The 26,076-nt window shown below is 35.0% G+C and overlaps 2 protein-coding genes across 2 annotated transcripts; both read left to right on the top strand.

Annotated features, from left to right (window-relative positions):
• Positions 1–205: 205 nt before the first annotated feature.
• LOC106059800 (uncharacterized) lies at positions 206–3,461 on the top strand. The gene is made up of 2 exons (XM_013217481.2): positions 206–510; positions 1,458–3,461. The coding sequence occupies exons 1-2, from the start codon at positions 471–473 to the stop codon at positions 2,150–2,152; spliced, it is 735 nt and encodes a 244-aa protein (XP_013072935.2). The 5' UTR covers positions 206–470; the 3' UTR covers positions 2,153–3,461.
• Positions 3,462–9,468: 6,007 nt separating this feature from the next.
• On the top strand, positions 9,469–26,020 carry LOC106059801 (uncharacterized). The gene is made up of 11 exons (XM_056014626.1): positions 9,469–9,787; positions 12,533–12,749; positions 15,182–15,463; positions 16,228–16,328; positions 16,638–16,791; positions 17,512–17,718; positions 18,349–18,426; positions 18,789–19,082; positions 20,010–20,342; positions 21,053–21,244; positions 21,838–26,020. Exons 2-11 carry the CDS (start codon positions 12,659–12,661, stop codon positions 21,903–21,905), a joined length of 1,800 nt encoding a protein of 599 aa, XP_055870601.1. The 5' UTR covers positions 9,469–9,787; positions 12,533–12,658; the 3' UTR covers positions 21,906–26,020.
• Positions 26,021–26,076: the final 56 nt, after the last annotated feature.

Genomic DNA, 26,076 nt, shown 5'->3' with positions numbered 1-26,076 from the left:
AGGAGACTTTTGAGTTAAAAATATATCCTGCTAAACACCCAACACTAAAAGAAAGAGGTATTCTGTTGGAGGAGGATATTTGCTGAAGACACGTCATCTTTCTATTGACTTAAAAAATACGAATCCACCTATTAGTAAAGCACACAGAAGTTATGGGAAATTTGTGAACTTCCCAAAAATTCTGGGCGCAAGAATGTGTACAGTTTTAATCCGAAGAGCAGTCAGTCTTAGTCACATTCAGTTCTGTTCACATTGGGAAGTAATCTTTACAATTGCAACAGTCTATGGTCAGTAATAATAAATAAGTTGATAGCGAATTTTTACATAGCGTTTTATTTCACAGATTATCCTATAAGTCACTAAAGTGAAACAAAATAAAAAGGGTTATCATTTATAAAGGAAAAAAAAACAAGTTTAACTAATCATTCCTCACTACAGAAGGATCACTCACAAATTTTCAATCAACAACAATGATGTGCTTACCAGATGTAGCAGATGACGGAGCACTTGGTAAGTAGGAGGATATAGATATAAGATAGAGCTTTGAAAGTATGAACTGTTTTCAAACAAACAGCTGGAATATCTGCAATGGTTGGAAAGAGATAAAGTTAGTGGAAACATATTTCTGCTATTATATTTTTACACTATCTATCTATCTATCTATCTATCTATCTATCTATCTATCTATCTATCTATCTATCTATCTATCTATCTATCCATCTATCTATCTGTCTGTCTGTCTGTCTGTTTGTTTTTCAGCATGTCTGTCTATCTATCTATCTATCTATCTATCTATCTATCTATCTATCTATCTATCTATCTATCTATCTATCTATCTATCTATCTATCTATCTGTCTGTCTGTTTGTCAGCATGTCTTTTTGTCTGTCTGTTTATCTATGTATGTATATGTTTATAGCCTCGCTTATATCAACTCCCTCCGCCTGTCTCTCTAATCAAAATGTTTATACCTAATAACTCCCACTTACTAGTCTCGGAGAAAGTTGAAATTTTGCTCAACTATTTATTGTAGATGACAACACTTCAATCAATCTAGCAATTAATAACACTTAAATCAATCAAGCAATTAACCGATTCGTTAATAAATTAGTCGTAATTATTGATTTTGTTTTATATTTAAAAAAAAATGATTAAGCTTGTGGAGGTAAGCAATGCAATAGTGAGAAATATAAAGCGAGAATGGGAATCAAACGTTAAAGATAAAAAAGTCAATGTTGCAAGATCAGTAAAGTAACTTGTACTATTGTGTTCAATTATAATTGATTCAATGCAATTGATGAATATTCACTCAATAAAAACGAGTTGTTGCTGCTTTTTCTTTATTTTTTTTAATGGGATTGCTTGAAACACGATCGGGTGCATGACATTACCAAATGTTTGTGTATAAATCTTTAATAGACTTAAATATGTAACTTAAAAAGTTTAATCTTGTTTTAGGAACAATTCAACACGAATGTCTCTCCTCTGAGGGTGGCGAAAGTGATTTGCAGAACTATCTAGCGGTCTGTGAGAAGAACCCAAACCATACAGGGTTCATTTCTGTCAAGGACTTCACAGTGCACCATTTGCCTGAAGGTCATCGTCACCATGATCTGTACGAGTTCATCAAAGCTACAGCAGATCTGACTGTCAGAGTCGGAGTCAAGATGACAAGTGTGAAGAGACCTAATGTTTGGCCAGACAAAACTGGACCATATCCATTCTGTGAATTGAAAGGTAAAACCACTTTTCGTTGTGGTAGCGGAGAGCTGGATATCTATGAATACAAGAACGGATATGGCCGAGACGGCCATGGACACACGGAAAAGGCTGGCTTCAGCTATAACAGCAGATACCCTACCTGCCCGTGTGAGAATTGTTTGCATTCAAACGCTGCTAAAAAAATCTGGTGGGAGGTTGTGTTGACAACAGCCGCTCACGTGGTCTTTGATGACATCGAGGCTAAACATACCACGTGCAAGCTGTTCTACGATCAAACAGACAGCGACGTTAAGATCTTTGACAAGTTCAGCGTGCTCTACGTCGACGTGAATAAGGACGCATGCGCCCTGAAGTACATTACTTGTGACGAGACCCTGGGAAAAGAACTGTACGCCCTGGCTAGGCGTAGAGCTGAGCTACTGGAGAAATAGAACAGTTTATAGGCTAATAAAGTCAATGACAATTGGAACTTCATCGTATCGTACCCACACGGTTGCACTAAGCAGGTCAGCGTTGGAAAGTGCTTAAGCAACGTAAAAATCTCGGATTACCTACTTAGTAAGGACTACTACTACTCTAGAATGACCTACAACACGTGTACGTGTCCAGGAAGTAGTGGAGCGTGGATTCACTTAGTAGGTTGTCCTGGCGCTCACGTTCACCGCGGAGCTGATCTCCAGACCGGAATTAACTTCAGCAGTGTTGGCCTGTACTTTCGTAAAGAAAGCCCTTAAAAATGTGAACACGTCAATCACCACTTGCCTTTAATAAAAGCCACTTCACAAACATATATATTGCATAGAAACTACTTTAGCTCTATTGCTTTAAATAAAACAACAAAAACATAAAATATGAACTCCACAAAATATTAGTAAACAGAAAACCTGCGAGAAACATTGTATTATGTAGTCATTGGTGGAGTGGCTCTGCTAACACTAGTACATCTACTTTCTTTTTTATTCTCTCTGTCGATTTTCTATGTTTACCAAGTAATAAAGAGAATACACTAGTTATACAAGTAAATTCCCCTTTCACGGGCCCTTACGAACTACAGGGCAGGTGGTTAAAGAAGGTGTTATGTTGTCAACCGCCTTAACAATCCCAAACTAATGCCAGGCTCCCAGTAGTGTTCAGATGTGTCCTAAAAATTCTAAAATCTCAGTCTTTCCGGAGATTCAAACTTTAGACCCCTCTGTCCGAAGGCCAAGCACTTCACCACTTGGCCACAACGCACCCCAACTAGTTATAAAAAAAAGTTTTCCTTTCATACCTTGCGATCTGTAGGGCATATACTGTTAAGATTATCTGGGGGGGGGGTGCCAACGGTGAACGAGCAGGGTGTCACGTGGCTAGCACAACCACCTTTAAGTCAGGCAGCCATTAGAGTTGGGTGGATTCAGGGCGCCCTTAAACTCTCAAAATTCTAAGTCCGAGTCTTCACCTAGACCCGACTCCAGGTTCGGAAGCCAAGCACTTAACCAAACAGTCAGTTACACTAGTTAAAACCATCTTTGCTAAAAAAAAGTTTATGCGTGCGCTGGATGTGGTAAAATATGTAGGTCGCAGCTTAGGCTGCGAAGACAAGCCTTATTATTTATAGTTAAATTAATGTCTTTGTAATAATGTATTCTTTAATAACATGTCTTAATATTTTATGCTTTTTTTTTCTTACCCATATTAATACGTATAATATTTATACATCTCTGTAATCTAAAATAAATTTTTATCAGTGGATAAACGACTATAGACCCGAATATAAATGTGTTGTTGTTTTTCTGAAAAGTAGTGCGTTTTATATTTTCTGTATTATTTTTTTAATGAAATAATAACTTTGAACTGACATTATATAAATTACGGGATAACTTACAAAGACCACTATACATTGACTACAATTTCTTTATTGTTTTAGGGCCCTTGTGCTTGATTGATTGATGCCTTTCAAATTTAAAAAAAAAAAAAGAAAACTAATTCCAAAATATGACTTTTATAATTTAAAAAGCTTAAAAGTCTCAAGATTTTTAACTTTCTTTATTGGAAGAACGGTTCACACGTCACAGACAGAGAGACAGACAGACGGACAAACTGACTGCACCAACCCGCAACACTTACAGGGTCGCCATAACGAACCTTATTTTTGTGATCCAAATATAATATAGGGATAACATTGGATAGACGGACTAAACGACAAAATACACAAACCAACTTTTTTTTCTAAAATTGTATTTTGGGGGGCGGCCACAAGAAAAAAATATTTTCCTTATGAAAGAGCACATTGTTTTGTGATAACATAGCTAGCGTGGAAGCGAAGTATCGCTTAGACCTTGGGACTAAAAATGGAAAACTCTCCCACGTCACGACCGACAAGTCATGCGTATCACTGTGGATCAATACATAAAGACTTAGACTGCAAAGGTCATGCTTGACTGCACTTTAAATATAGGGAACTGGATAGCTATAAGTGGTGTGTCTCATCAAAACATTGGAACTAAGGCAACATTTTATATAGAATTCCCAAATGTGGACAAAATTATATACAGAACAAGTAAACTACACACCTTTTTTTTTAAACAAAGCTTATATTAAGTGTATTAATTAGTTTGGATCAGTCATGCAATTAAATTTATAATAAGCCTAAGACGACAATCTATAAAGGTGACTAATTCAGCTTATACCACCACTTCATTCAAGTACCATTTCTTTTCCTTGTTTGAGATACAAAACAATGTAAATTATTACCAATAGTTAATTAAATAGTTAGTTATTTTTTATATTGATTCTTGTGTTGTCAGGTAAAAGAAATATTGTGCAAATCTTTTAGCCTGATCCGAGATTGGGTGTCAAAGAAATAACGTTTACAAACTTTTGGCCAGTCAGACTGACAGACACAGTAAGTTGATATAAGCTTTGAAAAAATTATTCTAAAACCATTCCACTTGGTTAATTGGATTTAAAGAGAAAAAAAAATGAACCCTTTCAGACCTTGCGATATATAGGAGAGATGATGAAGATGTCATATTTCTCTGGCCGACGGTCAACGAGGATGTAATGAAGTAAGCACAACGACCAACCGTCTTTAATTTCCCCGACTAATGGCAGGCACTCTTTACAGTTGGGTAGACTTATGTGGGCCTAAAATTTCCAAATCCAAGCCTTCATCGAGATTTGAACCGGAGACATCTCGGTTCAAAAGTCAACTAGTTTTTACACTCAGCCAACATGCCACCAAAGTGGATAAAGCACGGCCTCGCGGTTACAATTTTCTTAACTAGAAATATGTTTGAAAAGTAACGGGACAGACATTAGAGACACCAACAAAAGATTTCATTTAATTCGTAATCCTGAGACTCCGTGTGACAGGCGGCATAAGAAACTAAAACTCTCTTACTCTTTTAAAGCCTTTGACCAAATTTAATCACGGTGTCATAGTATTTGAGTCTGTAGATTAAGGAAGACTAATGTAAATATTAAAGATGAGTGCTCTCAGCACAGACGTCAACATACAAGACAAGAGAACGTGTCTTCCAGGGCCTGTCGAGACAAAGTTCAGAAAGTCCAGGAGAAGAATTAGACACGATTTCTTGAACAGTTAACAACGGCTTTCTAGGTAACAGCTGTGCTAAAATACTTAATCTTTACACCGCTCATCCCTAATCTTTAAATCAAATTATCCTTAATCTTTACATCTTTTACCCTTAATTTTTACATCACTTATCCTTAATCTTTAACCCACTTGTCCTTAATATTTAAATCACTTATCCTAAATCTTTACATCCCTTATTCTTACTATTTACACCACTTATCTTTAAATCACTTATCCTTAATCTTTAAATCACGTATCCTTAATCTTTACATCACTTATCCTTAATCTTTAACCCAATTATCCTTAATCTTTAAATCACTTATCCTTAATCTTTACATCACTTATTTTTAATATTTACACCACTTATCTTTAATTTTTAAATCACTTATCCTTAATCTTTTACACGAATTATCCTTAATCTTTACATCTCTTATCCTTAATCTTTACATCACTTATCCTTGATCTTTAATCCACTTATCCTTAATATTCACACCACGTATCCTTAATCTTTACATCTCTTACCTTTAATCTTTACATCTCTTGCAATTAATCTTTACATCACTTATCCTTAATTTTTAACCCACTTATCTTTAATCTCTTTAAATCACTTATCCTTAATCTTTACATCACTTATTCTTAATTTTACACCACTTATCCTTAATCTTTACACCACTTATCTTTAATCTTTACATCATTTATTTTTTATCTTTACATTTCTTATTCTTAATCTTTTACACCAGTTATCCTTAATCTTTTACACCAATTATCCTTAATCTATCTATCATTCATCCTAAATCTTTATGTCACTCATCTATATTTTTTACATTCGTATTTTTTACATCAATCATCCTTAATCTTCAGACTCAAAGACTACGATACTGTGATTAAATTTTTAATGATTTTCTATTTTTTAACAAACTATAAACGTTTCCAATTATTTTAGAAACAAGAAAAACAACCATGTGTTCCTGTTCTTTCGAAAGACAATGCCTCAAAAAGTATAAAAAGAAATGGATTTAAATTTGGCTAAAGAACTAAAAAATATTTATCTTGAACGGATGCTACTTTATCGGGTATTTCCGCATGTGTGTATTCAAGGGTTAAATAAATTAATGTCCCTAAACATTTTGCACATCTTCATCTAGGTTAAGCCTATCAATACAATTTTATTAAATGTAGCAGTTTTTACATGCACTTGATCAGGATTTTTTCTAGGGTGGATAGGGAGGGGGGGAGGGTAATAATATTCCTTATTTTTATATATAAATTCGTACATTTATCTATTATTCATCAATATTATCTGGACACTGAATTCATCGATCTCAACAAAACACTGGACACAGTGAGTCGCGATGGTTTATTTTGAGAAAAATAATCGCTATATAAGGTATATAAAAAAAAGTATTGTCTTTTTTATTATAAAAAAAAGTATTTTTAAACCTTTTTCTTTTTACTGCATTTGACGCCAGATCAGACTACGCCCCTTCCGTTAGGGTATTTTTGTAGAGGTATGTATTGCCCATACCAAAACCACCTGTCACGGATGAATGTCTGTATGTGTGTATAATCTATTTTTACAGATATATGTCGATGCGCGAATGACCGGAAGTGTGTTAATTTTTTTAGATGGAGAGAGACCAGCGTGTGATATGTGCCATGAAGTTCAATAAAGTTTTTTTTTGTTTTGATGTTGTTATGTGTTCTTCTAATTACATCTGAACTCAGGGACACCTAGACTTTAGGGAAATTAAGGTAGTTTCAAGATAGCTTTAGATATATGTAATAGAAAGCTGTAACAACACCCATGAATAATAACATCAGTAATAATTTCAAAGATAAATTTAATTCAATAATAACTTTACTGAGAAGTGAACACATTTCTCCTATGGATTCAAGATATACATACTCCATGTAGAAATATGCGATAGTAAATCACGCGTAGCCTGCATGTATTGTAGGTCTAAGTTCTATTCATCACATTTAATGAATGAAGGTTTATAAGATGTGTGTACTGCCTTTCTTACTAAAAACTATTTTTTTTATATCGAGATTTCCTCAACAAAAACTAGTGCATTTCCCAGGACATCTGTCCCCCCACCACGCCTCACCTAACATTGAGTCTGTTCAATATATAATACTTAGTGCCTTTCTCCTTCAAGACATTTTACCTGGTCATATTCAAAAGGGAATTAGCTTACTATGCAATGCAGGAAGAAGATCTATAGGGAGTATACATCTCTATCCATATCTATCTATCTATCTATCTATCTATCTATCTATCTATCTATCTATCTATCCATCTATCTATCTCACTCTCTCTCTCTCTCTCCCTATGCATACATTTCTAATATTCATTTGTGAAATAAGAAATTTTATTTAAAGTTTGATTTGATAAATAGAAGGTTTGTAGATATATATATATATGTATATATATATATATATATATATATATATATATATATATATATATATATATATATATATATATATAAATATAAATATATAATATATATATATATATATATATAGAGAGAGAGAGATAGATAGATAGATAGATAGATAGATAGGTGGATAGATAGATAGATAGATAGATAGATAGATAGATAGATAGATAGATAGATAGATAGATAGAAAGATAGATAGATAGATAGATAGATGGATAGATAGATAGATAGATAGATAGATAGATAGATAGATAGATAGATAGATAGATAGATAGATAGATAGATAGATAGATAGATAGATAGATAGATAGATAGATAGATAGATAGATAAAATAAATAGATAAAATAAATAGACAGACGCACAAATTATAATGAATAAAATGTATTTTATTTATCTTATAGATGACGTAATCCCAAGATGTTAAGCAACTCCTTATGTTTTGTTTATTGCTTTTTCTGTTGTTATCTGGGTATGACATCATCTATCTCTTCTTTTTTTTTTTTTAAATATATAATTAAAATATTTGGCAAAACACATACCGCTTTATATAATACTTAACATCTTCATGCCAGCAATGTTTTTTTTTTAAACTTCTATGGCCTTCTTTAGTTGCGAAGCATATATATATATATCATCTGATAGATATGGGTTGAATGCCTGGGCATTAGCTGTGCTCTTAACGATGTCGCCCACACAGCAGTTCCCTCCTCTCCACGCACCAAAGTAACGGAGAGTGCCGATCAGTGGCGGGCAAAAAGGACGCTAGGTGGCCACTTAATCGTGCGGAACAGACCGTCCTAGCCCAGTTCCGAGTCGGTCACTGTCCGTTCGGTGCTTACTTCGGACGGTTTCGAGAGAACTACGATACACGGTGTCGCCGCTGCGTCGAGGACGTAGAAACAATAGACCCCATTCTTTACGAATGTCGCGTTCTGCATGAAAGACGATCGGGACAACCAGGATTTGATAGAGAGAGAGAACTGGTTCGTGTGCGACATTGGGGCTGTCCTTGTACAGGGACAAGGCGACCTAGAAACTCACTGCCCGCTTACTTTCACATGTTCTAAGGGAGTAATTCACGGCATGGTTCGTTCCTGATGAGGTTTCTGATTCTGATGCTAGAGTGTAACACTGTGCTGCAAAGTGACTTAAGGTCGCCATCTCTTGATTTTGCCTCAGGACAGCATAGGCTTAAATCTGGAGTTTTTCTTCTCTTGTCAGTTAGGAGGAACTTCCCAAAACTTTGAAGAGACGAAAGCTGAGCTTGTTTAGTCATATTGTAAGATAAGACTCACTGTTAAAATTCCTCCTTCGAGGTACAGTGGTGGGAGCACGAAGACAAGGCATTGCAAACAAAAACTGGCTGGACAACTTAAAAGCATCGGCCTCTCTCTTGATATCCTGCTAATTTGAAGTAAATTTTTTTTTTCTTAGATGGTCCCAAGGTATTTCAAAGTTTGCACTATTTCAATGTTCTCTCCTGCTACAGAAACAATCTCATTTTCTTTCTTTTCCATACAAAAAATCGATTATCATTTCTTTTGTATTTTTATATTTAATATTAACAAAATATTTTTACAGTATTCTTCAATGTGTTCTGATTCTGTGAAATACGCATTTACGTCTGAGCTCTCTGACAGCAGGGCAAGACAGTGAAAGAATATGGGTCTCAGCTCACGAAAAATGGCCAGCTCCTCTACCCCTGAAGCAAAAACCACCTTAACCTGCGATATTTGTGGACGGGAGTGTCTCTCCAAAATAGGGCTCCACAGCCACATGAGGAAGTGCGCGAGATGAACCATAGTCGTTCTACGACTGAAGGAGGCCAACTTAACTTGATACATATAAATCTAAATAAATAAATGTTAATATTACACCTGCTTCTATTTCAGGAGACTGTGGTTTGGACGTACAGATTCGCTGGGGAAAATGTCAACTGATTTTGGTACCTGACGAACACTTTGAAGTCGAACTTTTCGTTAACACAACAAAAGATGCTGATGGAGCCAGTAGGCCAGTGGGTGAAGTTACATGCCAATCGGTAATACGCATGTTTGAAAAGTGCTTTTTTTTTTATTGATGCAAAAACATTTTAATAAGAAATTAATATAAACAGATTTACTAAATAGTCGTGAAATAAAAAAAAACGTTTACATAAATAATTATAAGCATATTGCATCAATATGAAACGACAAAAAAAACAACATTAGAAATGTCCATTTATGCCGGAAAAAGAATATAAATATTACAAGTTTTGATAAACTGTTTTTTAATTGTTATCTAATACCTTTTGTGCATTTTTCGCTTTGTAGACAGAGCCTGATTCGAACTTGATAAGCCCCTAAGCTATTAAAGCTATAGGGCCCATTTAAATGGGAATTTTTTCTTTGCTTTTCCTTTAGCGGGCTTGAAAATATACCAGCGGGGTTGGGGGGGGGGGGGGCAAAGCAATCGGAAAGCAAATCTATAGATTAGGTTGCTTATATGTCAATCCAGGACTTACTGCAGGATAAATCTTTCTGATCATTTCCCTTTGTAGCTCATCTTTATTATTTATTTGTCTACATTGGATTTAAATTTAGCATCCTTTACTCGGTTTGTTTATTGTAAAATCCGAACATTTGTAAAAAAAAACAAAAAGCTTTTAATTTTGAATATGACAAGACTTATCATCTTATGATCATAAGAGTATGTTCTATTCGCTTCATTTTAAAACTGTTGTTAGCTTTGTAAGTGCTCTGGGTATCTGTAAATGTGTATCAAGCGTATTGAATGAATACTTGTTACCTCTACGTTTAAATTAGGATATCGGGGGTCGTCTGTCACAAACAGGCTGCCTGAGTGGTTGTAATGGTCGTTGTGTAGGGTTTGGCTCAATGACGTGCAACTCCATGCCCTAGTTCAATCTTTGGACTGTCACTATAGGAACATCCTAACGTCTAATAGCGGAAAAAAGGACTCTCTCCAAGGAGACTAAACTTCTATGTACAGTTAATAAAACACTTTCTTATTCTATTTAACATATGTCCACTAAACGTCGTGTGGATCATCAGATCCATGCAAACAAAAATAGTTAATTAGTTAAATAGTTAAATGTGATTGGACCAAAAGCGCTCTGAGCATGCTATAAGCATGAAAGTAGCGCTGTATAAAAGCTATAATAATAATTATATGGTCCAACACAAAATACCTATCGCCGATACGAAAACCTTTCCTGCTCATCTATCAACTTCTGACTAACTCTGAGCTGCTGGTCGTGCGGAATCCTCGCTAGACTCATCATTCGGTCGTCTCGTTGGTCCAGGGTTCATACCTGCCCGGTGACATTCAACGTCGTCTCGATGGTCCAGGGTTCATACCTGCCCGGTGACATTCAACGTCGTCTCGTTGTTCCAGGGTTCATGCCTGCCCGGTGACTGCCGGTGACATTCAACGTCGTCTCGATGGTCCAGGGTTCATACCTGCCCGGTGACATTCAACGTCGTCTCATTGGTCCAGGGTTCATGCCTGCCCGGTGACATTCAACGTCGTCTCGTTTGTCCAGGGTTCATACCTGCCCGGTGACATTCAACGTCGTCTCGTTGGTCCAGGGTTCATGCCTGCCCGGTGACATTCAACGTCGTCTCGTTGGTCCAGGGTTCATACCTGCCCGGTGACATTCAACGTCGTCTCGTTGGTCCAGGGTTCATGCCTGCCTGGTGACATTCAACGTCGTCTCGTTGGTCCAGGGTTCATACCTGCCCGGTGACATTCAACGTCGTCTCGTTGGTCCAGGGTTCATGCCTGCCCGGTGACATTCAACGTCGTCTAGTTGGTCCAGGGTTCATACCTGCCCGGTGACATTCAACGTCGTCTCCCGGGAGGTTTGGACTAGGAAGTAGGAACATCAGAAACATGTCAAACAAACAACTTGTTCAAACTTCAGTCTCCGACTCTGACCTACTCTCACAGTAACAAATCATCCACTAACTTCAAACCTTGCTTCATATACCCCCTGCACATTCACGTCAATCACGTGACCCTGTTGGCCAAGATCTCACCCCTCGTGATAACCGTGGTCAACATTTCGATACCCAAGTAAAACTCTAAATTTAGCCTTACCATGAATATTAACAAACATGGGTTGTAACAGGTCATTACATTTAGCAATACTTATTTTCAGACCACAGACGACTATCACTTCAACTCAGCCTAACGGGAAATAACACCCGTCGGCACGTGACTGTATCCGTTCTTTTTCATGCAGACGTCATATTCAATCTTGCAAACTATAGAAAAATACTTTTTAAAAAAGAGTTTATCTAAGGGAACAAACTTCACATTTACAGTATTATCTTTCATAACTGTAAGATTTATTTTCCCATTTCAATATTAAACAAAATTAATTAATGACTAATTGTGTTGTTTTTTTTAATTGATTCGTGTTTTGTTAGGAACAATGAATAATTTGCAAAGTTTCAACTGGATCCGAGAATGGGGATAGAAAATTGTACGAGACAGACAGACAGACAGAAAGAGGGAGTGATAAAAGCTTAGTAAAAAAATACTTTTTAACACCCGAGAACTTTGCTCATAACTAAAATTTTTAAGTAGTTTATTTTTTTGTTAAATTAAAACTTGTTGATATATATTAAACCATTTTCAATTACATTTAAACGAATGAAACTTTATTTAAAGTAGACTCTAATATCTTATATCCCCCGTCTATTTAAAACAAATTGCCTTGACATTACTAAATATAAGGAAGTCTTAATTTAATATATCATGCATTATTTATTTTCCATAGGGGCCCTTTTTAACTCCGCAATCTCAAGTTTGCACCATCAATATCACGGGGGAGGGCTGGGTACAAAACAAGACTTCACTTTGTGGCTTTTGGGATCGTCAGACAACAGAGGGTTATTTCATCATCATGTCGTTCAATGTTTCCAACTATTTTGTATCCCAATTTCTCCAATGTGCATGGAGAGACCAGAGAGTCGATTTGTTCTTACCGGAGTTCTGTAAGTAAAACAAGCAAAATACAAAATAGAATACGTTTAAAAAAAAAATCTATATTAATGTATCAATAAGCTGTATTAATTAATTATTTCTTTATCAATTAGAACATGGAAGATTGTATAGTAAGTTGTCTATTGTTTCTATTTCATGTTTGGGCTCACTAAGCCTGAGACGGCAGCCCAATATAAAGGGGACTAATTCAGCTTATAACACCACTTCATTCAAGTACTATTTCTTTCCCTTGTTTGATATACTAAACAAAGTAATTGATTACCAATAGTCAATAAACTAATTTTTTTTTTTTTAATTGATTCTTGTGATACTAGGTAAACGATATAATCGATATAAATTTCAACTTGATCCGAGATTGGGTGTCTGAGAAATAGCGTGTACACACCTTTGGTAGAACAAACAAGCAGATACATAGACAGACAGACAGACAGAGGTCATTAGCCCATAGTGTGTGTGTATACAGTTTGTAGCTCTGCCACGTTAACATGACACTATAGAGCTATTTCTATTCTATCTTCTACCAAGACAAAAGGGAAGCAACATAGAGTGTGTTTATTCCCTTTTAAAAAAACATCTGACATACTTTTGATTTACTGCGGAATGCGCGCTCAATTGTCGTTTGATCATCTCGATGATCCCGGGTTCAAACCCTGCCAGCAGCCATCCTCTGTCGCACTGAGGGAGATTTATACTATGGAGTGTTAGGCTCTTCCGCGCTGTGTCTTATTCACATAAGTCAAATTGAGGTAACTTTCACATAGCGAAATCCAATAATACAAACGAAGGCTAACAATATAAGCTAGTTGACGCTGATATTGAATCAGTGGCGTAGATAGGGTGGGTGAGGAGGTAGAGACTTTGAAAATCCCCTCCCCCCAGGGTCCCCACTTGACGGGGGACCCCAAATTAGTGTTTTTTTTTACATTAAAAATTAAATATTACGCAAAATGCAGGGGCCCCCAAAGAGGTCAAGCCCCCCCCCCCGGGCCCTCAAATGATGGAAGGAACATTCCTAGCTAAGCCCCTGTATTGAATACCAAACAAGAAGTTTAATAATAACTAAGGGAGCCGTCGAATGTTGTCAAGCTAAGTCTTTTACTCTCTAAAGTCTTCAGAAGTATTCTGTTTACATTTCGTTATTTTTGTAAATTCCTATTATTTTTTTAAATTTTTTTTTACTATTCGCGTCATTGCCTGTAAGTCCAAACTTTCCCTTTCTATGAAACAAAGAACGGTACGTGACGTTTTGGCCCCGCCGTTTTGGCGACGGGACGTTTTGGCGCGAGCCGTTTTGGCGACGGGACGTTTTGGCGCGAGATATCATTTGACGATAATTTAATAAGCACGTAGCTTTTTTTAATGAACCCTTGAATTCCAGCGACTTAGGCAAATAACCATGGTGTCTATGTATACTTAACTTAAAGTATTTTGAGAAACATGGTACATGTATTATATTTTTACTTATATTATTAGCAAGTGTTTGGTATGTATAGCTGGAGATACAATACAGTCATTAAATAAACCAATGTTAATGTAAACAAATAATCGCATCAATTTTTAGTCTATCATCGTTTCATTTTGTTTTTAATTTTAAAGTAATATCTTAAAAAACTTTTTTGAAAATAAAAGTGTGCCTCTTAATAAACACACATACACAAGTCAAAATGTTTATTATAGAAAATGATGTGAAAAACAAACACACATTTACATTTAGTACGTGAAAAATATGTCTTAACACAAACACTCATGTAAAACATAGATATGAATAATTCTTTTAAAAGAAATAATACAATAAACGTACATAATGTATTTCGCGCCAAAACGTCCCGTTGCCAAAACGGCTCCCACCAAAATGGCGGGGCCAAAACGGCGTCGTCAAAACGGCGGCGTCAAAACGTCCTTCTTCGAACAAAGAACTAATTCCTAGTAACAGAATTAATTTATGTTCAGTTCTGAAGGGAGATCCTTCAATAATGTGGGAACTCCTAGAAAGCGTTTGTTCCTTTATATTTCAAACAAGATTTACTTTTCAAACATCTACACATTTAAAGACCGCATCACAAACCAATAGATGAAAGACACTGCAGCCATCGGACCCCATGATGACCTGCTAACTCTCGTTAAAAAAAACAAGCAAAAGAAAGCGATGGGAAGACAACATAAAAGAATGGACGAGCCTGCCATTGAAGGAGTTTCTAAGGCTAAAGAAAGAAAGGAATGGAGAAAGACGGTCGACGGATTTTGCATGGTGCCCCAATGGTCAAACCGACTAAGGGATAGGTAAAGGTAAAGGTAACCATTCTTTCATATTGTGGAAACTACTTCAGAGTTTGTATTACCTTTTATTTTAAACAAGTTTTTGTTTCATTATGAATATGAACAACCCAATAATAGTTTCATTCATTTTGTATTCCATTTTTAGTTACTACAAGCTTTTACTGGCAAATATCATTCCATTACACTTTCACAAGCCAGTTGATTTTGTCGGATTTGAAGACTGCGAAGCATCTGGTGTTTGTTGATAATTATTATTATCAAGTCGGTGATTCGAGCAAAGCCCTCGGCTACTTTGGGACAAGGAGTGAACAGTTTACTAGGCTTGACCTCAATTTGTTTAATCAGTCGGCAGCATTTATCGATGAAGTAATTATCCTTATAACCAAATGGCCTAAGCCTTATTGTGAATATGTTTGTGATTCTGTAGGTAAGTGCGAGGTTCTATTGATACCTCAATATACGTACAAAATATGTGCCTCCTCTATAAACAGATTGAAATAAATTGTCGCAGTCTTCATTCGAGTCAAAGTTTACAGAGAAATTATAACTTTTGGATTAATTAATTCAGTCACTGTTATGATTTTGTGGGGGCAAATTTCAAACACTTCTAATCATAAAACAAAGAAAAAGGCTTTAATTTTTTAAATATAAATTAAGCGTAGTTGTAACAATTTTGGTAAATCATGTAATTAAATTTGTAATAGATCTATTCTAAAAAAAATAAAGGAGAGGCAGGGGAATCTGGATAAATGTTACTGTGATCACTTTTTAAATTCATTTATAAAAAAAATAGAACAACATGAGTTCGAACTCGAGGGCTCAAACCTATTTAATACTCCTCAATCGAACATGCTAACCACTGTGCCAGGAAAGTGCTAATGAAAACAAACAGAGAGTTGTATACTTATCTATTGTTAGTTTCCAACTTTAAAGCGGCCACACATTTATTTCTAATTCAACTTACCCCATCAAATTAGTCAAGAAATATTTCATTGCCTTGTTCGATACTAAACGGTCACGGGTTCGATAATCAAATTGAACCAAAATTTTAAAAAATATATATCTTAAAATTATTTTATTATATTTTAAGTTTAATAATGGAGGTATTGTCTTTTTTTTAAATATATAATTTTATGTTTCTTGTTTTAAATCAAGGCCTCCTAATTTTTTTTTTAAATTATTCATTACTAGCTACTGTTTTACCGAATATCACTGTACAGGACACTGGTACAGGCAACCTGTTGGTTACAGTTAAAAACCAAAGAGGTCATCAAGTTGTTGATGTAGAAGTGGTAAGTACTAAATGCATTTATTGCAATAAAATATTAAGTATTGACCTACAACGTGATTGCCGAGTAAAGAACTTAAAACTTTCAAACAAAACATATTGTGATTAAATGTGGAGCAAATCAACCAGCGTAGCCGGTGGGTTAAACTAGTTGTGTATAAATATTATATGATGAGTAAATATTTTTCATTATTTAAAGTGTTTTCCTAAAAAAACAAAGAATTAAGTCACAACATTATCCTGATCTAATTTTTCTGTTGTCCACAATTATAAGACAATGTGAATATTTTAACCATCCACCTTTTTTTTCCAGGACGACAGGTTCGCAAAACAAAGTCTAGATAAGGGCGGATTTCTGTTGAACAATTATACTTCATATAGTGACCCTGATCTAATTCATACATTAACAATATATATGTCTCCGAACAATGCGTCATCTTGTAATAACGCCAACATTTGGAATTTAAGTAAGTGGTCAACATGTGTTAATTGTATTTGTAATTCCTACTATCATCGAATACTTTTATCATAGTAAGAAATTTGATTCATTTATTTATACTTTTTCGTTATTTTAACAAGCTGAAATTTTGCATAAATCAAGTCTTCCTTAAAAAATAAATCAGAACTTTTTTATGATGAAACAAAACGTATTGGCTCGTTAAGTTTGGGATTTGCTTATTTTGGTTTATGTTTTTATGTATTAGTGACGATGACATAATTAGAAATGATTAAAAACACAGATTAGGAAAAGATATGAAATAAAAAGTAATTGATAGATTGACGTCTTAGAAGGCAGTCGAGATCTCATTAAGTATTAGTTTTTGTACTTTTGTTGTGACAACGATGACAATGTGCGGATCCTCTTTATTAATGTATTAAATGTTTGAATTACATACACTCGTTTTAAACTCATCTAATTGTTGAACTTCGCATGTATTCTAATTGTACTAGTTGTTTTTTTAAATTTACTTTCGCTTTTACCTCACCAACACCCTACACAAGGCACAGAGATAAAGTTCCCAACAATGTAATCTACCTATGAAACAGAAAAAAAAAACCACACACTCCATAACAATCGGTTCAGACAGACAGACGATTTTTTTCTTGATGTGGGCTCATGGTCAGGTATTGACAATATGGTCACAATAAGTCTTGTCATCAAGAAGTATAAAGTATATTTTTTACAGGTAATACAATGGTCACCTTGTCTCCTGACTGCCCCAGTGGACCATATGTCAAGAATGGCTTTATCAGACGTAACACTACAGCTTCCTGTCGCTGTCTTCTCTCTGGGGAAACATTTCCTTCATCTAGTGTCCAGTGGTTTGATGCTACAGGTCTGAATGTCAGCCAGTCTGGAAAGTTTAGTGACCTAATTATAGATGGAAGTCAAGGTAACCCACATTAAAATTGATGACAGGTCAATAATAAGATCTAAATTCATTTCTCTGTTAGGTTGGATATCGTATTGTATGGTTGTCTCGGAAGACAAATGGATTCCTTTAGATGAGTCACTGGTTTTAGTTTCTTCTTGGGACGGGTGTAAGTAATCACGTGTATGCATCTATTTTATGGCTAGCTGATAGGGCAGTTTGTTTTTAAATTTTCTCTTGTCTAAGGCCACTTCATTTCTTTTGCTCCGTGCGAGGTTTGTACCAGCATGCACAGTCTGTCTCCATGTTGGCCGATCTTGAGCTATATCCTCCCATACACTTTCGTTGATGCCTGTAGTTCTCATGTTTCGCTTGCAGACATCACTGACCTAGAAAATCTTATTCACCAAAGATTTGTTATTTGTACATGGACTAAGGCCCTACGCTTCAGCAAGTGCCCAGTGGTCACACTTTAATAAACAGCTACTTTAGTTTAAAAAATCTAAGTTTTTTTTTAATACATTGATGAGACCTTAAATGTGATAATAGAACAAATAGTTGACTTTTGTCGGTAAATAATTCATTTTTATATCGAGAAATATTAAACTTTTTTTTTAATCAATAGTAAATATAGGCCATATATTGTTACAGAGAGTGGGCAATACTTTTGCTATGAGACAAGATTTAATGACAAAACTAAAAGAGTTGCTTTTAAACTCGACTATTTCGGTAAGTTAATATTTATCTATTTATAAACCATTATTAACTATTACAAAGTACACAGTGGTACAGTACAATTTTCAAGCTTCCATAAGTACTTTATAACAATAGTATAAATAGTAAAGTTCACAGTAACCGCTCATTGTTTACCCTTTTATATTTTATTTAATTCTATAGTGCTAAAAAAGGGCAAATGATAATTAGTACTTGGTTTTAAGTATAGTGTATACCGGATACAGGAAAAAAAAAAGCTTACTATCTATAGATTGGCCTCCGATTGAACACTATTCGTCTTCGTAGATGAAGGTTTGTCGAATGTATTTTCTTAATATTCTTCATAAGCCCCAAAATTTTTGTCTTTTTATCTTCAGATGTACCAGAAGTTGTCAACGTTACTGTCAACGGCGTAGACTCAGTCAACGTGAGTGTGGGTGATACTGTCACTATCTACTGTCAAGTCAAGTCAACAGATCCGCCATCTAAAGCTGTGCTTCTAGCTAGTGGTCTGGGATCAGTCAAAGAGATCATTTCCACCAACGAGACACTAGAGTTATCTCTCCGTGACTTACAGTGTGAGGATTCTGGGAGATACAACTGTACAGGGCGGAATGGCTTTGAAGATAGTGTGGCGTCATTTCTGGATTATGTTGACATCAATATAAAGTGTAAAATTTAGTTTTTTTATTTGTTTTTTTTAAAGTACATGTTTGTATGTTTTAGTTAAAAAGAGGTAAACGCGTTTCTTTTTGACATTTTTTTCATATTCCTGAACAATGGGCCTCATTCACCAATCGTAAACAAACAACACTTTGCCACGTGGTTCTCTATATCTTCTATACAAATTACGCAATCCATAAAGGCTTTAACGTGATACGTAATTTTCATTGTTTTATCAATATTATCACGTGGCTAAATGTTGTTTGTTTACGATTGATGAATGAGGTCCATTGGTTTGTGCTCAGTTAATGCAGTATATCTTATAACAGGCACAAAACGTAAAGACGGTTCCAGAAATAAGTATTTAAATTGTCCTTTTAACTATATCATTTATAATTGTGGAAATTATTTTAAATTAGAAGACATTTAACGGCCCTTTAAAATATTAGCTAATATTTAAAACGGTGTATGGGTGCTTTCTTGTAAACTTTGGGTTAAGCACTCAAATTATTCCGCCTTGAAAACTTTGTTCCGTCACTCTTTGGACCAATGATATTTAAATAGCTTAGGGCTTAGAGACAAGATAATCTTTTGTTTCGTCTCTTTTGTTCTGAAGGCATTTTGAAACATTTTTGTTTTTTAAGTTCCACATGTTGTCCATCCAAGTGTTGCTAAATACAGATAATTTAATATCTCTTTATTTCCTAGTACTATTACAGCATGTAACGGATTGCCTGAATCATACAGGAAAACTTAATAAGTATTAGCATGCAAGACTAATTAACACATTAGGCATACGTATTAATTAGCTGCATTTTTTTCTAATGTCTGTAAAATACTATAGAAGTTAACATAAGGCTTAAACTAAAAACAAATCTTTTGTAGAGAAGTCAATACACACTGTCCAGCCTTCACAAATCTAAATTTATTTCTAGGTCCAATAAAGTCTGTCCAGAAAAGTAACACATTTCCGATAATTCGAGTGTCACCAAATGAAAATACAGTTTTCACTTTTGAAGTCTACGGCTATCCTGAACCGACGCAATACGTTTTAAAAACAGAAACAGGACAATCAACTTCACTTATTGATCAGAGCAAATACAAAGTGACCTTCTTAAGACTGACTCCTCCATTGGGGCAGATAACTGTGACAGTCTATGACGCTAATACAAGTGGAACGACTACTTATGTTTTAAGTGTCACAAACGATGCAGGGGAAATAATTCTAAAATATCAAGTTATTAAGGAGCAGTTTTCTCAAAGCTCAGGTAATAATGTTTTTCCTACTTTACTACACAACAATTATTGATTTTCTAAGATATATATATATATATGTATATATGTTACATTTATTTATATACAAAATAAGTTCGTTACATATTTTAGTCTTAGCAAATGTAAGAATTACATTATTAATTATTTTTAATTAAATATTTTTATCTACATATAGTAAAGAGTAGAGATCCTCTTGGAACGCTACATTATGGGGGGAGAGATGATGTCAAGGTTATTTGTCTCTTTGGGCAATATGTAACAAGCAGGGTGTCATGTGGCCAGCACGACCAACCGCCTTTACTTTCTCCAACTAAAGTCAGGTACCCATTAGAGCTGGGTGGACTCCGGGGCGCCCTAAAAACCCAGAATTTCAAAATCCTAATCTTCACCAAAAATGGCAAGGTGGCTGAGTGGTTAAGCACTAGGCTTCGGAACCTGGGTTCCTGGGCTCGAATCCATATATCTCAAGGTCTGTAGGGGAAACTTTACTTTAACTAGTCTTTACCGGAATCCAAACGCTTAAACACTCAGCCATAGTGCCCCAACATGTACTTTTGCTTACCAAAAATATTATTGATATGTTCCGCAATTCTAAATAATTTAACATGACATTACTTGATGCTCACAGTGGAAAAGTATGACATTACACACATAAATTATAAAACATGAGCTAACAATTACTAGTCTTGTATTTTGTCTTTAGAAATCCCTGTGTCCCAGATCATTGGAGGTTGTGTTGGTGGACTGGGAGGTATTATGTTGGTCAGTGCTTCAATTGGAATTTTGCTCTGGTTTGTAAAACGTCGCAGACATAAAGGAAGCCCAGGTAATAATGAGAGCTATGATGTCCCCATGCCTGATACTGTAGAAGAAAACAGACTACAAGCAGAACAAAGTAAGACATTGGAGACTATTGCCTTAATTTCATTTTTAAGTAGGCCCTACTATGTAATTTTTATTTTTTGGCTTTTAAGTTTAAATGTTAAACTTGCGGCCTTTAGGGTCCAGCCTTGAGAAGAAATTTATAATGTTCTATCTGTAATATATCAGATAAAAAAGATATTGTTCAAAAAGTCCTTCTAGCACATGCTTTACAGTTTATAATTTTATTCTAATAGAGTATAACCGAAATACTTAAAAATACTTAGTATAAAATATTTTAATGATGATACTTAAAATAGCAATGGAGGTGCTGTGGCTGAGCGGTAAAGCGCTTGGTTTCTGAACCGGGGGTCCCGGATTCGAATCCTTGTGAAGACTGGGATTTTACCATTTGGGCGTCTCTCCAACAAGTTCTAATGGGGTACCTGATGTTAGTTGGAAGAAAAAGTAAAGGTGGATGGTCGTTGTGCTGGCCACATGACACCGTAGGCCACATCTGCACTATAGACCACAAAAGAAATTGAATGTTTTTAATTTTTTCAATTATTTTTTGTATGTTAATTTTAGTATAGCAAACTAAATTCCAACTTCAATTCTTTATTTCAGCTATCTACACAGAAATTCACTTTGTCCAAGAAGATAACAGAAATTCATCAAATGACACAACGGTATAGAAAACAGAACCTTCTTCACAGTATAACAATGTTGTTAATGCTGTCACTAGAACAATGTCAAGAGAACGTACTAAATGGAACATTATCATCAACAGAACAATTGGGCGATGTCTTCAAGGCAAAAAAATGCCATTTCCAAAAAATGTCATCAGTCAAAATATGTCCTCAAAATCAAGCAACGCCATCAATTGTGTGAAATCAGTGGTGTAACAAAGGGATGTTGTGGGGGGGGGGGGCAGTAGCCCTGTGCGCCCCAGGGTAAGGGACATCAAAATGGGTTCTGAAACACTTCATAAAATATCAGCTATAATTCATTTTAACCCAACTGAGGTTTTCTTGTTCTTGACTACTGTAAGTCAGGAAAAGAAATTCTATAAGCATATATAATTGTCGCTACAGTTTTTTTTTCATCTTTAACTCTATTCTTTTCTTTAAATCTGTTCTTTTCTTTAACTCTATTCTTTTCTTTAACTCTATTCTTTTCTTTAACTCTATTCTTTTCTTTAAATCTGTTCTTTTCTTTAACTCTATTCTTTTCTTTAACTCTATTCTTTTCTTTAAATCTGTTCTTTTCTTTAACTCTATTCTTTTCTTTAACTCTATTCTTTTCTTTAACTCTATTCTTTTCTTTAAATCTGTTCTTTTCTTTAACTCTATTCTTTTCTTTAACTCTATTCTTTTCTCTAAATCTGTTCTTTTCTTTAACTCTATTCTTTTCTTTAACTCTATTCTTTTCTTTAAATCTGTTCTTTTCTTTAAATCTGTTCTTTGATCTTGTTTACAATGCATGTAAGTTTTATTTGACTTACTAGCAATGGTTCTTATTCAGTTACTCAATTTGTAGGGAAGCATTCAATGAAAATCAGGGTGGCGATACCATTCAATTTATTTTTCATCGCTCAAATAAAATGTATTCTCATTGAAGTTGGAAATCAATGATAGAAAATTAAAATTTTAATAACATAAAATAACAAGAAAAACATACAAAATAGTTTAAAAAAAAAAAAAAGCTTATATAAAGCGTAATTGTATCCATTAGTTTGGATCATTTATGTAATTACATTTGTAATTGATCAAGACTAACAATAACACCATGGAAACACACTCACACGCTCCATATCAGCCCTATTGATTGTAAGGTCTGAATAGGAGATATCTACTATTTTACTTATAATATATTTGACAAATATATTTTTATTTATTTATGTATTTAGATGTAGAGTTTTTAAATCCTTTATAGAAGATTTTCACACATGGCGGTAATATTGACAGCAGGCTTTTTGGAACTTCCAGAGTACTGACTAATAAATATGATTATAAGTCATGTCTTAGCACTGAATAATTACATTTTCGAAGCCCTTCCTTTCGTAGGTTGTATTTAGTTCATATTCATGTTATCATCCTTGACACTTATCGCAAAAGTTTCCAATATACAAGCACCTTTTATATATCTTAGTGAAGGAAATGTTAACCAGATAATTCCAATCACTGAGGTAATAAGTGGCATACCTATATTTCGGATGTTCCTTCAGGGTTGAAGATAATCTACTTCCTAGCTCAAACTTCCCGAAGGTCGACATGGGGTGGCAGCGGTAAGGATATGAACTCGGGACCATCAAGACGACAGAACGACAGTCCAGCGACCATACCCGAAACCAGTCGTCAAAGTAGGCCTAAACACTGGTCTGCAACGCGCCAACATGTTGGCAGTGGAGGTCTGTACGACGTGGCGAAGAGCTTGTTACGAGTAGATGAGACTCTTAATTATGTACAAACTAACTTATATATAAATAGCAGATGATGAATACTTTAATATTGAGAAACCATTAATAACATATCAATAATAACTTAGTTTACATGAGTCCATCTTGGATCTTCTCTCTCTCTCTCTCTAAACCTTTCAACACTTATTTGCACCATTCCACATTCACGCTATGCTGCGCACGTAACACACACCCCTTTTAGGTATTTCTATCACACCAATTTGATAATTTTCTTACAAAGGATAATCATAATCTAACAAAATCAAAAAAAATAAAATACATTGTATAAAATCTACGTATCTACTTTATACTACTTATACTCTTTTACATTTCCTATGTGGCCTTTACAAAACTTCTATAATGTAGTACCCTAAACATATATGTATGTGCAGCAATGATATCCAATTTAGTACAAATGTATTTGGTCAGTGTAGATTAGAACAATAATTAGTATCCATCATTCCCACCTTTTCTAATCATATCTATATAATTCTAACATTATTGACATGCCATCCTTTCCGCTTCCCTCCTTTGCAATGATGTCCCATTGTGATCCCACTACAGAATGAGCTAGCTGTACTGTTTCCAGCCTGCTAATGTCCATTTGTCTTCAGGGTATTCCAGTTCTCAATGTTCATTTTGTCTTCGTTGAATATCACTCCTTTATATTTTGAAAGTTTATTCGCTGTTATGTCACTCTTTCTTTTATCTCTTTTTCTTGGTCTTTTTTTAAACTTTTTCTCCGCCGGCTCCTTTTCCAAAGCCAATCTCTCTCTTTCAATGGCAACTAATTCATTTTTCTTTTCTCTTTCAATGGCAAACTTTTCGTTTTCTCTTTTTTCCTTCATAACTAGTCAAAATAAGAATTATTATCATTATTATATTAGAAACGAACTGATATTTATTCTCTGTAGCAGCCAGGGTCGAGTTTCGCTAAAGGGAAACAAAATTCATCGTAGTCCCTTTATCAGTTTCCACTGAGGAATTTTCTGGTGATGTGGCAGGTCTGCAGCAGTACCGACCTCTGACACTCAACGAGAATGTTCCTAGGAATGCCAAGAGCCTTGAAGGTATCTGTGAGGTAAATTGTTTTTATCCCCTTGGTTGATAGAACAATGGGGTATATTGTTGTTTTAGATAACTTCCACGAACGCTTAATCTCCAAGCCTCAAGGTTCCCATATTTCGTTGTTTTTCTATCTCAGTTTTTCTTAAATTGTGAGACAGTGGTACGGCGATATCAATAATGGTAGCGGCTTTTTCTTTTTTATCGATGAGAAACAGATCAGGGCGATTAAAATATAACGTTTTGTCGGTCAAAATAGACCTATCCCAGTACAGTAGATGATCCGTAGACTCACCTAACCCTACTCTTGTGGTGAGTATTTGTAATAAGGAGGAGTATCATTCCAGATCAAATTATGTGTCAAAGTCAAGTGTTGGTGTATTAACTTTGCAACTTGGTTATGGCGACCTAGGTAGGCGGATTTTGATAAGGCTGAACCTCCTGCCATTATGTGTTCAATTGACTCACTCACATTTCCACATTTTTGGCATTTGTCAACAATATTGAGTTTCAGGATATGTTTCTCGTAATTTTTTGTCCTGATAACTCTGTTTTGTATTGCTGTAACAAAGCCTTCTGTTTCAAGGTAGAGATGACCTGCTTTGAGCCATGTTAAGGAAGCAGTCTAGTCAATGTTGTCCCCACCTAATAAAGCCGGGAATTTTCCGTGGAGTGTTTTTTCTTCCCATTCCCTACGTCGTCCAAACCGACATTAACATCAACATTGTGTTGGTTCAGAGGGGTTGCATCGGAGTCGTATTTGCGTAGGAAGGCGTGCAGTTTTGATCGTATTTTTGATACTTGCGTCTTACACAGTTGAGAGATGTTCTGCAATCCACGGCCTCCATCCTTCCTGGGCAGATATAACCTTATGGTGGAGGACTTGGGGTTTAAACCTCGAAATTATTATTATTATTATTATTATTACTATTATTTTTATTATTATTATAGAAATGAACGAATATTAATTATATGATACTGCTTAGGTTTAAATTCGTTTGAGGGAAACACACATCCATTGTAGCTCATTTAACGCTATCCACTTAACAATGTATTCCGGTGATTGACATTTCCACAGCAGTACCATTTTCTGATAGGCTATAAGAATTCTCTAAGGAATGTATAGGAGGGCCTCGGCTGATACAACAGTAGGTTATGCAAATAGCTAAACTCCATATTATAAAAATGATGTTCTTCTTCTTATTATTATTATTATTAACATTTGTGAAAAAGATGCTTGTTACTTTGTTAGATTTTTGCTTTTGTTAGTAAACTGAATTCTAGTTACTTCAATTTTGTTATTATTGTTGTAAATAATTATAAAATGTGGGCTTCCGTCAATA

This window comes from Biomphalaria glabrata, chromosome 16, assembly GCF_947242115.1.
Source record: "Biomphalaria glabrata chromosome 16, xgBioGlab47.1, whole genome shotgun sequence".
NCBI lineage: Eukaryota > Metazoa > Mollusca > Gastropoda > Planorbidae > Biomphalaria > Biomphalaria glabrata.
This window is presented reverse-complemented; position numbering and strand designations above follow the sequence as displayed.